At 39.0% G+C, this 14255-nt stretch overlaps 1 protein-coding gene across 2 annotated transcripts; it reads right to left on the minus strand.

The window, feature by feature from the left end:
• Positions 1-3783: 3783 nt before the first annotated feature.
• Positions 3784-13149, minus strand: LOC133657374 (uncharacterized). 2 transcript variants are annotated; one of them, XM_062058636.1, is made up of 5 exons: positions 13039-13149; positions 5526-6118; positions 5386-5454; positions 5177-5293; positions 3784-4946 (listed from the first exon to the last, which is right to left on the minus strand). In XM_062058636.1, exons 1-5 carry the CDS (start codon positions 13068-13070, stop codon positions 4855-4857), a joined length of 903 nt encoding a protein of 300 aa, XP_061914620.1. In that variant the 5' UTR covers positions 13071-13149; the 3' UTR covers positions 3784-4854. The 2 variants fall into 2 exon arrangements, with proteins under 2 accessions (XP_061914620.1, XP_061914619.1); XM_062058635.1 differs by having other exon boundaries at positions 5526-7313; positions 13039-13146.
• Positions 13150-14255: the final 1106 nt, after the last annotated feature.

Genomic DNA, 14255 nt, shown 5'->3' on the forward strand with positions numbered 1-14255 from the left:
CAGCAGGCCGAGTCTGGACACAACACTGATAAAGAGGCTGGCAATCTTTTGGATTGCTAGCTCTGCAAAAATACAAAACGCCACTTCAGCATAATTAACAATACTTTATAGCAATGGCCCTTAAGCATAAAGTTATGATGATAATATATACATAATTATTCTAACAACCTTGCAACGTCCAGTTTCTTATCTTAAGCAATTTAGGCTAGACTCAAATGGCCACTTTCCCTCTGACCCGGGTGGAAGAGATTCATTTGGACAGAGAGAGGATTTGTGTGAGGCATTCTCCAGATGGCTTGACCAGAGGGACAATCTTTTGTTGTGAGGGCTTTCAGTCAGGACTTGTACAGAACGGAGGAAGCATGCCTTGATTTTAATGTATTTTCTGCTGCTTCTTGGTCAAATAGAAGGTGACGAGGGCCTGTTTCTTGTTTGAACTTCTCCTTCTGAGAGAGAGCCTCAAATCTGAAGTAGGGACACCAGATAAACATTATCACTTTCTGTTAAATTCAAGCACCCAGTTATAGCCCTGCAGGCAGTGTTTAGGGCAGGGTTGATCTACATCATCAACCCTACTTTTACATAGTCCGAGGTCACATTGTTATGGGAGATGCACTGCATCCTGTCAGTAACATAAGAGTTAAACCAAGACAAGGCTAAGTCTGACATACCAACACGTGTTTTGATACGCTCTAATAAAATATTATGATCGACGGTATCGAAAGCGGCGCTAAGCTCAAGAAGCAGCAACATAGATGACGCATCAGAATCCATTTTTAGCAATAGATCATTAAATCAATCAATCAATCAATGTTTACTTATATAGCCCTAAATTGAAGGAGGGAACAAGGTGGAACTAAATATAACTGATTAACAATGAAGAACAGATGTGCTTGCATTAGAAGGAACACAGCGGTGCTGCAAAACACAGAGACCAAACAGGAAACTCTGGCAAAATAAGATTACTGGGACAGACTATAATACCAAACACAGGATGATAAAGAACAAAGTCCAAACTGTCATGTGGGATACTGACATATGGCCTGATTTACGAAAATACAAAGAGCGCATGGTAAACAGCGTGTGCAATCTATAACATTTCATGTACTATTAGTGCGAGTGTTGTCTGCGATATACTAAGACTACGTGTGCAATTGAAAAGTGGTGCAGACCGCTTTATTGAAATGAGGGTTTTGCGTGTACTATACAAGGCATCATCACGGAGACACTGTTATGTATTGCACATTCATGCTATCATGCTTCTACATGGGGCATGTTGCTATGTTTTCAAACATGCATCAGACAAGTACAACTTTTAATGGGCATTTTAGAAGCAGTCATGTAGGTCATGTACATGTACATTCATGTACATTAGAACCACTTGTTGTTTTGTTTTTTTCAATCAATCAATCAATGTTTACTTATATAGCCCTAAATCACGAGTCTCTCAAAGGGCTGCACAAGCCACAACGACATCCTCGGCTCAGATCCCACATCAGGGCAAGAAAAAACTCAACCCAATGGGATGACAATGAGAAACCTTTTTACCACCGAAGGTGCGTTCATTGGAGAGAGGCTACACTCCGGCTCAAGACGCATACAAATGCACACTTAAAGAAGTTTTTATACAATAAATATTTTTTAATAATATATATTCTATGTGTAATAATAACATCATTAAAAATATTAAATGATACCAAAACGATAAGTCAAATTAGTTTTCTTAAGTCATCATCTAGCAGCTGTAAAATTATAAAATGATGTTGCTGAGTAGACAGTATGTTAAATATGTTTTTTTTCTTACCGTCCAAATATGTGGACACACATGTAGCAGCGTCTGTCAATCGTCTGTCCATCGTCTGTCTGTGTAGCGCGAGCACCAATCTTTCAGCCGTGTGCGGAAATGTCAGTTTTCACGTTCTTCTGACAGGTGCTAAATAAAATGCAAAATAGTGCTCAAAGAACGGTGATGAGTGTTGATAAATCACACTGTGTGTGCTAAATAGTTGTATATTTGCATTTTCTCCTTCAAGTATTGTGGGCGTTTTGACCATCAGCATATATTTTGCATTATAAGGAAGACACAATGGATTGCATGCCTTATTCTGCTCATATAACAGGTAAAATCCACTTTGCACACATTTATTACATCAGGAATGCGTGTGCTATCAGGTTTGCAAATGTTTTAGTACACGCAAACCTTTAGGCCCATACTGTTTAAACTGACATTAGCTTGGCATTTTAACTTGCATTAATTATCATTATTAAGCTTGTTTTATCATTGACATCATAACATTTATTATCACATAACATAAAAAAATGGTACCGTGGAACACCAATAATGATTCCCAGGTATCGGACGTCGGTACTACATCAGTTCAAATCTGAAAGGTACTCATCCTTATCCATTACATTTGGACAGACTACAAAATTGGAGAACCAGACATTTTTATAGGGTAATGGTCAGATCAGCAGACAGCTAGAAGTGACAAATATATTGGTTTATAAACACAGTGAACATAACAATGTTGACTTATGGCCAACTAGAAATTGTAAGGAGTAAGACGATCTACAGTAGATGTATAGGTCCAAAATCTATACCGTACATTTATGTATGACAAGGTATTTGTATCACCTCAAGCTATAGCCCTATCCTGCAATGTGTGATCTTTATGAGAATACATGTTTAATCTAATTTAATATTAATTTAATCTAACATCATATTTTTTTGTCAGTTTTAGAAAGGAGAGTGAAAAATAATTTTCACTACTTTCTGTTTGCCTCTTCATAGCTTGACTATTGACCAAATAGCTAAATAGTTTGTGTAATGGAGCAGCTCTTCAGGTGAAAAAGATCTGATAATTTGCATGCCACTAAGAGACGTCTCATTTGGCAGAAGTCATATTTATCAGTTGGAGACATCTTTATTTGGTGCTTTATATCACTCATTGGGAATTAATTTGAGATGAATGTCATCAGCACAATTCCGAGTCTTTCGTCATACATATCTTATAGCATATACCAATGCTATATGCCACCAGGAGAGGTGATAATCAGTCCTAACAATCACATTTTCCTTTGATAAGAAGATAACCCCTTGTAAAGATAAAATATTAAAAAGAATGAATCATGCTGTCTTTTAGAGCTTTATTGTTTGTTTTGTGTTATGAGATTGCCTTTTAATGCAAATTTCTGGGCTTCTTTTATAGATGTTTTTATGGATACATTAAATTACCGATCCTAGAGGAAAAATGAAGCGAAGCTAAAACAAATGCACTTTCAGAATACAATGTGTATCCCTGGTGAAAAATGCATGTGAATTATAGATGTAATGTAATATAACAAAATTGTCTGCGATCATTATGAGTAGATTACACAACTCACAACTTCCTAAACATAAGGTTTCTCTTTTGAATTTGAATTTCGTTGCCCAAAATTCTCTTCACCTTGCAAAACATTTGAATCATGTCATATAAGAAAAGTATAATATAGCATTTCAAGCGATATCATTTATTAGTCAAAATCAAAGCAGGTTGCATCTCCTGTTTGCTCCTGGTGAGCTATCTAATACTGGTATAAACAAACAAAATGTAAACATACCCTGGCCTGTTTGTGTACAAAAACATCTCTGCAGCAGACGGGTTACTCAAACAACTATAAATCCAAAGTTTCTAAGTTGGTATACAAAAAACAAACACTAGCAAGTAATTTTGTTTCATCTTCAAATCAAAACCAACCAAACTTTATTTATATAGCACTTTTCATGCACAGACAAGGGGCAAGGCAAACACAAAGTGCTGTAAAAAAAAAAAAAAAAAAAAGAAACAGAAGAAGAGAACACACACACACACACACACACACACACACACACACACACACACACACACATACTGGTTACCATTTGGAATGGGGACCAAGTTTTTGATCATCACTTGTGGAGGGAAAAAATATATTAGTTTTAACTAATGATGGATACCATACAGAATTTTAGTACCCTACTATTAATGCCAGGATAACACATGTTTCACTTTTCAAAATAACTAATTTAAACTTTCATTTTTACCTTTTATTTCGAACAACATTGAACATAAATAACATTAAAAAAAATCTTACACTTAACCAGTCTTGCTGATTATCTGTTAATCTACTATTTTAGCTGCAATCTCCTTTTGTAGGCCGTAATGCGGTTGTACACATAGAACTTCAATGCTTGCCACTACCGGTTTTGGAGAGCTTTTGGTTCGGCCCTCAAACATTTTAAACAGTCACTCTTTCCTGGTACAATACCATCAATCAATCAATCAATCAATGTTTATTTATACAGCCCTAAATCACAAGTGTCTCAAAGGGCTGCACAAGCCACAACGATATCCGCGGTACAGAGCCCACATAAGGGCAAGGAAAAACTCACAACCCAGTAGGACGTCGATGTGAATGACTATGAGAAACCTTGGAGAGGACCGCATATGTGGGTGAACACCCCCCCCTCTCTCTCTCTCTCTAGGGGAGACCGGATGCAATAGACGTTGAGTGGGTCTGACATAATATTGTGAAAGTCCAGTCCATAGTGGATCTAACATAATAGTGAGAGGCCAGTTCATAGTGGGGCCAGCAGTAGACCATCCCGAGCGGAGACGGGTCAGCAGCGCAGAGATGTCCCCAACCGATGCACAGGCGACTCTGGACAGCCAGCACTTCATCCATGGCCACCGGACCTGTGTCCCCCCCCCCCCTCCACAAGGGAGAGGGGGGCAGAGGAGAAAAGAAAAGAAACGGCAGATCAACTGGTCTAAAAAGGGGGTCTATTTAAAGGCTAGAGTATACAAATGCGTTTTAAGATGGGTTTTAAATGCTTCAAATACCAGAAGGGATGAATCGCTTCATGTGCTTCTCGACAGCCTTCACCTCTTTCTGCGTCCAAGGTCGCCTTTTCTGGGCAGCTTTACCTGCAAGTGACCATACAAAATATGTGTATGAAAATAAAATAAATAAAGGAAGATTAAGAAATTAAGTTATACATTGAGTTGAGTTATATTTCATATGATGAGATGAGTAAGATTATTTTGAGGATGAATGAATGGATGGATGAATAAATTCAGAATGTTTATCATGGTTCTTCTTCTTCAATGATGGAAACAAAATATAGACAAAGAAAACAACAAAAATGACAACATACCATTGGAAGTATGTCTCACTGCACGATGTCGTGATGATGCATCCATGTCTTCTGAAAGTTGTGTCAGTCTCTTGGGGGGCGGGATGTGTTCATCATCAGGGGTTGGAAAGGCCCCCTCTGTTGTGGTTTAAATGTAATAAACATTCAGTGTCATGCTTACCATAGGCAACATTTGATAAACCACAAAAATGAGTATTGACATAACTTACCATTGTCAAGACATGAATAGTGTTCTTCCTCTCTGGTGAGATATTCCTCTTCAGTTTCCAAAACACATTCTGTGGTACACATAACATGTTAAGCTTATAATTGAGTTCAAACCAAACAAACAACAAAGATGACGACTTACCATTTGGACCAATTGTGATTTCATCCAGGTTCTTTCCATGGAACTCAGATAATCCACCTTGCTCGAGTGCCATCAAAACTTTGCTGATTTTTGCCAGCTGCAGTGTTTTTTCAGGAAGTCTAAAGAACTCACGATGGATTCTAATATCATGGCCAAGAACGTTGGCCAGCTGGTCCATCTCTGTGTCTGTCATGTTTAGCACAGTTGAAAGGGTGGCAGCATGTTTTCGTAGTTTCGTTGATGTAAGGGACACAGGACACTTTGCATGACATGCTTTTGCATAGTCTCGTATGCAGTCAGAACCACGGAAATGTGTCATCGCTGTGGGTCTTGCAAACAGGTAAGTGTTGTCTTTGAGAACCCAACAAGTTTCCCTGTACTTAACGAGAAGTTCTAATGCATACACCATTTTTGGAGTCAAGAGAATAGGAACAGGTCTGCCTCGTTTTCCCCTGATGACAATCCTTGAAACATGTCTGCAGAGTTTTTTTTCCACTTCAGAGAGAGCCCAATCAACATCTTCAGGAGGATCAGTTGTGTCTCTTGACAAAAATGCCGACAGGGGCATGGCTGCTACCTCTCCTTCTCTTCGTCTGTTAAAAAGGATGATCTGTGTCAAACATACTTTTGTCAGGTCTGACCAGGCCTTCGTGGAATAATTTTCAGATAGCGCACAGCTGCACTCATCATGCATTTGACTGAGAAACTGATGCATTTTTTGAACATCCTCAGTGAAGGGCATAAGTTGTGGTACATTCCACTTTTCTTTGGTTATATTCCTCAGGGCTGTTGCAGAGATCAACTCGTTCCACTTCTCACGATGGACATCTTGGAACTGAGGGCATTCCTTACCAAATCTTTATTGTTGTTTATCAAACCTTGTGCTTTCAAGAGTTTGCTGACTTTAACCAGGGAATTCCCAAGTTTAGTTGCCAGTGATGGAATGCAGAATTTGTTAGTGTCACTATCATAGCCACAAGTACATTTGACAGCTTTGACCATCTCCAAGTAGTTCTTAGGATCCACAAAATCCTCCATTTTCTTCAAGGTAGTTACTCTCCTGGCATTATGAATCAGTCTTCCTAATTCCCGCATTTTCTCTCTGACACATTGTTGATTTTTTGCTGACATACCACTTTTGTTCAACAGGTGCTGCTCATCTTTTATTATTTCTGTGATTGGATCAGGAATCATGACACTTATTACTCCCCAAAGTTGTTTGGATACACTTGAAGGCACAGGCCCAGTACATGTGCACATGGACTGGACACGGTTCATTCCTGGTTTTCGGGTGACTGATGAAGGGTTGAGGCGACAACTTCGCATGTGTCTCCACAGTACCTTTCTGATACACAGTCATTGGCAATGTGCACAGTGCATAAAATCATTTCATTTAGCTTTTTCAGGTGGTCGTTTGAATGGCACTAGTTCACCCTTACCTGACTCCATAATAGCAGCATTGTGAGTGTAGTTCCCTTTATTACGAATATTCTTTAGCTGTGTCCTTCTCTCCATGGAACTCGTTGGAAAGCTAAGAGGTGTGGCTACTTCCAATCTGTTTTTGTGTGAACTTTCTAGACGTTGTGCCAGCTTGGCATAAGGCTTACTGCAATACAAGCAATAATGTCTTTTTTTGTAAACTCTTTTTCCGAGTTTTTTAATGGGAGCACAAACAACTACGTTGTCAATTGTTTCCTGACTTGAGCAGTATTCCTCTGTTCCAGTGACATCAGGTGTTATGCTGTTTATGTCCAAGTCCATGTGGTCTACTGTACATGTGTCTTTCATCTAAAATGTGTGAAACAAAATCAATGTATGGTTTTTAAAATATCATTAATCTCCAATGTCCATCATAATTATACATATAACTTCTTAAAAGTCCTTATAGACAACCAATTAGCATTAAATTAGAGCTACTTTGACTATAAACCAGTCCAAATGCCAAAAAAAACCCACAAAGTGATTCACAAGCTTTTTTTTTAGCAGGGCTCATGTTCTTAATTAAATGCACCCGTTGGAAAAGGTTCGCTTCGCTGCAAATTTTTTGGCTTAACTTGGTCATAAACACATTAATCTTCTACAAATGATAGTCAATAACCTCCATTTATAAGAAAGATGTGCTTAACTTTTGATTTAAACGACTTGTTTCCGTGTCTCGACGGCCGAAATGGAGAGCACCTTCCTGCACTGCGCTCACACTGCCTTCGTGTGGAGCGCCAGGTGTGAATTGTTAAAGTAATCAATGAATGGATCAGAATGTATGAGGGGCCGTTAGGGACATTACTCAGAATTACCTCTTACATACACGACTGAAATGCTCTCACATAAACAACTGAAATCTTTTTATTTTATACACACTACTGAAACACTCTTTTAAACACTACTGAAATGCTCTTACATAAACAACTGAAATCTTTTTCTCTCACACACCCTACTGAAACACTCTTATAAACACTACTGAAATGCTCTTACACATACTACTGAAACACTCTTATAAACACTACTGAAACACTCTTACAAACACTACTGAAATGCTCTTACATATACTACTGAAACACTCTTATAAACACTACTGAAACACTCTTATAAACACTACTGAAATGCTCTTACATACTCTACTGAAACACTCTTATAAACACTACTGAAACACTCTTATAAACACCACTGAAATGCTCTTACATATACTACTGAAACACTCTTATAAACACTACTGAAATACTCTTACATACACTACTGAAACACTCTTATAAACACTACTGAAATACTCTTACATACACTACTGAAACACTCTTATAAACACTACTGAAATACTCTTACATACACTACTGAAACACTCTTATAAACACTACTGAAATACTCTTACATACACTACTGAAACACTCTTATAAACACTACTGAAATACTCTTACATACACTACTGAAACACTCTTATAAACACTACTGAAACACTCTTATAAACACTACTGAAACACTCTTAGAAACACTACTGAAATACTCTTACATACACTACTGAAACACTCTTATAAACACTACTGAAATACTCTTACATACACTACTGAAACACTCTTATAAACACTACTGAAACACTCTTATAAACACTACTGAAATACTCTTATAAACACTACTGAAACACTCTTATAAACACTACTGAAACACTCTTATAAACACTACTGAAACATTCTTACATACACTACTGGAACACTCTTATAAACACTACTGAAATGTTTTTGTCTCACGCACACACACACACACACACACACCTGGAATTATTGTTCACTAGTATGTATAAACGGATTTCACCTGTGTGTGTGTGCTTTTTACACGTGTGTGTAAGGGACAACAATTTCAGTAGTATGTGTGCAAAGATTTCAGTTATGTGTATGAGCGCATCTTACCATTGTGTATACAAGCATTTTACCACTATGTGTAAGAGCATCTTACTAGTGTGTGTGAGCGATGTTGCATTCCGGTTCCGGTATAATCCCCGCCCCTTTTCAGAAAAGTGTATTTTTATTTTTTTTAAAGCCAAGGGTTGCTGACCCCCGCTCTAGGGTAAACTGGGTAACACATGGCACACTGACAAAGCTTAACCTAGTTTTACTATAACAATCTACAAGGTTAATATAGTTGGCTTCTCTTTCTTCCCCTCCATTTATCTGTTTTCTTTTGTATTTCAAGTTATCATTACATATATGTATTGTTGTATTTGAACAATTGTATTGTTGTTTATAGAGGTAATTATTGTTATTATTCATTATCAATAGTGCTATTTCTATTGGTATTTGTATTGCTCCATTTGTAGTGTAATAATGCTCATGGTCATTTCTGTATTATTATTTATTTCACTAACTGCTTTTTTGCTATCACGTTTACCAACATATTTGTACATATCCTATTTGCTGATGTTGTTCTATTGTTGTTGTTGTTATTGTTGTTGTTGTGTTTGTTGTTGTGGTTTTTGTCTCTCTGTCTTATCCCCCTCTTCTCCCCACAATTTCCCCCTCTGTCTTCCTTTGTTTTTCTTTCTATCCCCTCCTGCTCCGGCCCGGCTGCACCAAATAATAATATAAATCCATTTAATAAAGTAAAATACAAATAAGGCAACAAGAGAAGTATACCACACTTCTCTTTTGTAAAGTAAATTTGTACAGCCGATAAGGGCATCTACATCAACAATATGATTTGCTGGGAGAGTCAGGTCACTCAAGAGAGTGCTACTGGTAACATGTAAACTGGTACAACCTGTTCCACTGTCGAGTCGTCGGCAACTAAACTGGCTCCCCCATCAAGTGTACTTGATGGGGAGGGTGGCTAGACACCCAGCAGAACAAAAACAATATCTGTCAAAGGGCGGATGAGCACAAGAGTGCCAACGGCCATCTAGAAAGTTCCAGTACACCAAACTTTAAGCATGACTACCCCCAGGACCCAAGAAACCCACCTAGCAGGAGTAAACTAGGCATGATGAAAAGTCTGGGAGAAGGAGCTACACAAGGGAGACAACCCTAACAGAAAACAAGACCTCAACGACTGAACAGGCAACTGTGAGGGCGGATGAAGGCTGCAACAGACTATAGAAGTGCCGTTTGTCTTGGTTCTCCATGCCACGGAGTCCAATTCTTAATCTGCCAAGTGCTGTGTGTTTGACGAAGCGCAACTTCAGATACATAAAAAAAAAAATCCAGCGCAGGCGTCCATCACCTCATCTTATCTCATTTATGTCATCTACATCATCATACCACACTACAAGTCTGTCGACGATCAAGAATTGGCAATGGGGGCAGGCTCGTGAGGCTGGGAGCCCCTAATCAGAATTGACACCTACAGCGGGAACATTTTGCTATAATGTCGTTCTTGCTTCTGGATTCGAAGTGAAGAAGCAAGTTGGTCAGCGGTGTTCTGACTGAGCAGTCCTATTTAGGATCCACTCTGCTCACCCAATTTTGGGAGGGGGCTAGAAAAGGTGCCCTAAACATAGTTTCACTTCGCCTACTGTGCCTGGGACGCCGCGCCCAGGGGAGCACCACCCAAGCGGTAGGAAAAAGAAGGATATGTACAAAAATATGAAACTTGGAACTTGGAATATACGAATGTTAATGGACAACGAAAAGTCAGACAGACCAGAGAGAAGAACAGCTTTTGTGGCAAGAGAACTTCAGAAGTTCAATTTTGATATTGTTGCTCTCCAAGAGACCAGGAGAGCGGAAGAAGGCCAGTTGAGGGAAGAACAGGGCAACTGCACTTTCTTTTGGAAAGGAAAAGCAGCAGACCAACCCAGAACACACGGGGTAGGATGTGCCATTAGAAATGAATTACTTGGTCAACTGACAGAACAGCCCGTGGGTATAAATGACAGACTTATGACTCTGAGAATCAGCCTAAAACACAACCAACATGCTACTCTCATAAGTGCATATGCCCCAACTCTAGGTGCTGAAGAAGAAACTAAGGAGGCTTTCTATGCGGAGTTTGATTAGCTCATCTCTACAACACCACAACACGATAAACTAATTATTCTCGGTGATTTTAATGCAAGAGTTGGAAAAGATCACAAAATATGGGAGGGTGTAATTGGACATAATGGTGTAGGTAAGCCAATGCAAATGGTGCCTTACTTCTGACCAAATGTGCGGAACACAGTTTGATAATCACCAACACCATCTTTAGACAAACAAATTCCGTCAAAGTGTCCTGGCAACACCAAAGATCAAAGCACTGGCACTTGATTGACTATGTTATAGTGAGGAAGAGGGACCAACAAGATGTGCTTCATACCAGAGCTGTAACTGGTACAGATGAGTGCTGGTCAGATCACAGATTGATTGCATCAGTTATGAGGCTAAATTTAAAGGCTAGAAGAAAATGTCACAACAAACCACACAGCAAAAGATACAATGTTGAATGTCTAAAGTAAGGTGAGCATGCCATGGAACTACAAAGAAACCTGGAAGAAACAATACCTAACAAATCCCCTACAAACATCACAGAACACTGGGAGCAATTAAAGGTAGCAATCAGAAAAGCATGCGTTAACTCAATTGGGTACAAAACCAGGAAACATGAGGACTGGTTTGATCAAAACAACACAGAACTGAAACAGCTCATGAATAGAAAAAGGGAAGCTTTCATACAACTTAAGAATGACCCTAACTCAATTTTTAAAAAAAATCAGTATCAAGAAATCAAAAGTGATGTACAACGAACAGTGCGAGGCATGAAAAATAAATGGTGGCAGTCAAAGGCTGAAGAAATACAACTCTTAGCTGATAACAACAATTGCAAGGCATTCTTTACAGCGACAAAAGAGATATATGGACCATCTATACAAGGTCAGGTGCCCCTCAAGAGCAAAGACGGGGGTACCCTTCTGAAGACCAACAAAGTAATCAATGCACGGTGGCGAGAGCACTTTGAAGAACTACTTAACCAACAAACTGTCTATAATAGGGATGTCCTCAATGCCATACCCCAACGGACGATCAAAATGGACCTATGAGACTTACCAACCCTGGAAGAAATGAAGAAATCCATCTCACAAATGAAAGCTGGCAAAGCGGCAGGCCCAGACGGAATTCCAATTGCAATATTTAAGCATGGTGGAAACAAACTACAAGAACATCTACATCAAGTTATACTAAAAATTTGGAGCGAGGAAGAAATACCACCAGAGCTAAAGAATGCCAACATTGTGAAGATATACAGAAGAAAGGGTGATAGAGCAGAATGTGGCAATTACAGAGGCATATCACTACTCAGTACTGCCGGTAAGGTCCTGTCAGGAGTCCTCAACACAAGACTTCAGACCATTGCTGAGGACATACTCCCAGAATCTCAACCCGGCTTTAGACCAAACAGAGGAAGAACTGACATGATATTCTCAGTGAGACAACTCCAAGAAAAATGCATTGAACAAAATAAACACCTCTATATGGCGTTTATTGACCTCACAAAAGCATTTGACACTGTCTCCAGGGAACTACTTTGGGAAGTACTGGCAAGATCAGGATGTCCTCCAAAATTCATCAGTATAGTCCGATTGATGCATGACAATTTGACAGCTACAGTACTTGGGAATGGCCATGACTCTTCTCCTTTTGAAGTAAAAACTGGAGTAAAAAAGGGATGTTTGAAAGCCCCGACACTGTTCTCTGTCTTTATCTCTGTTGTGATCCACATTGCATATTCACAAATACCAGCTGAGCTATTTCAAATTGCATTTCGGCTAGTTAGAAAACTGTTCAACCTGAGGAAGCTGCAAGCCAGAACAAAAGTTTCAAGGTCCACAGTGGTAGAATTTCAATATGCCGATGATAATGCAATAGCAGCCCAGAGTGCAGAAGATTTGCAAGTAATACTGGATGCATTTAACTATGCATACACACAACTTGGACTTAAAATAAATGCAAAGAAAACACAAGTACTCTACCAACCATCGCCTAAGGACATCATCCTGCAACCACCAGCAATAAAGATAGAAGAAGTGGCTCTTGAAAATGTAGAAAGCTTCACATACCTTGGTAGTATAATGTCTTCAAATACTAACATTGATGCAGAAGTCAATCACAGAATCAGGCAAGCTGCTGCAGCCTTTGGAAAGCTTAAGACTCGAGTGTTCCAAAATCATGACATCCGGCTAGATACAAAAATCAAAGTGTTCAGAGCAATTGTTATAACAACTTTGCTATATGGTTCAGAGGCATGGACAACATATCAAAGACACATCACAGCACATGAAAGGTTTCAACAGCGATGTCTACGCCAGATGATGAATATTAAGTGGCAAGATATGAGAAAAAACATCAGTGTACTTGAACAGGCCATGCTTCCCAGTGTAGAGAGTACAATTGTTAAATACCAACTACGATGGACAGGGCATGTCGTACGGATGAATGACGACAGACTGCCAAAACAGATGTTGTACTGTCAGCTAAATGAAGGTAAAAGAAATGTTGGTGGGCAGAGAAAACGCTACAAGGATTGCTTATAGAAGACTTTGAAACAATGTGAAATAGATACTACATACTGGGAAGACCTAGCAAAAGACAGAATAACATGGAGAACTGCAGTCAGTGAAGGCGTGACAAAGTATGAGGAGAAAATAACATCTATGATACTTGAAAAAAGGAGGAGGAGACTGGAAAGAAGAGTCATGCCAAAATGTATATTACCACCTGGTCTGATCTGCCCCATATGCGGCAGAAACTTCAAAGCTCGTATTGGCTTGTACAGTCACTACAGAGCACATCATTCTTAGGGACGATGGACCCCTATCTTCTAACAGAACAGGAGCCAGCAAGCAATGATTTGCTGGACAGGACAAAAATAACAATAAAAAAGGTGTTTATCACATATCATGTACTTGGAGCATTCTATCTAATTAAAGTAAAGTGCTGTCCCTTAACCAAAACAGGGTTTAATAAAACACTCAAACATGCATTTGTACTTACTCTATATAATGATTTGTTTGAACCCAGGGCATTAATTGGGATAGTGATGAGATACATAAATACAAAATCGGGTATAGGGTATTGAGAAGTAGCTGTCCCCAATCGTGACCCCGAAATGTCAATTTATGAAAATACGGCTGAAAACATTTGTCGGAGATGTGGCTGGCTCTAAATTTGGGCCACACCCCTACATTTTTGACCAGAAAGTGACATTCAATTTCTGCTCTCATGGCTGCACGGTAAGTAACTTAATCCTATGTTGGTTTTTTTTCAATAAATGTGT

Source organism: Entelurus aequoreus, linkage group LG09 (genome assembly GCF_033978785.1).
Source record: "Entelurus aequoreus isolate RoL-2023_Sb linkage group LG09, RoL_Eaeq_v1.1, whole genome shotgun sequence".
Classification (NCBI taxonomy): Eukaryota; Metazoa; Chordata; class Actinopteri; order Syngnathiformes; family Syngnathidae; genus Entelurus; species Entelurus aequoreus.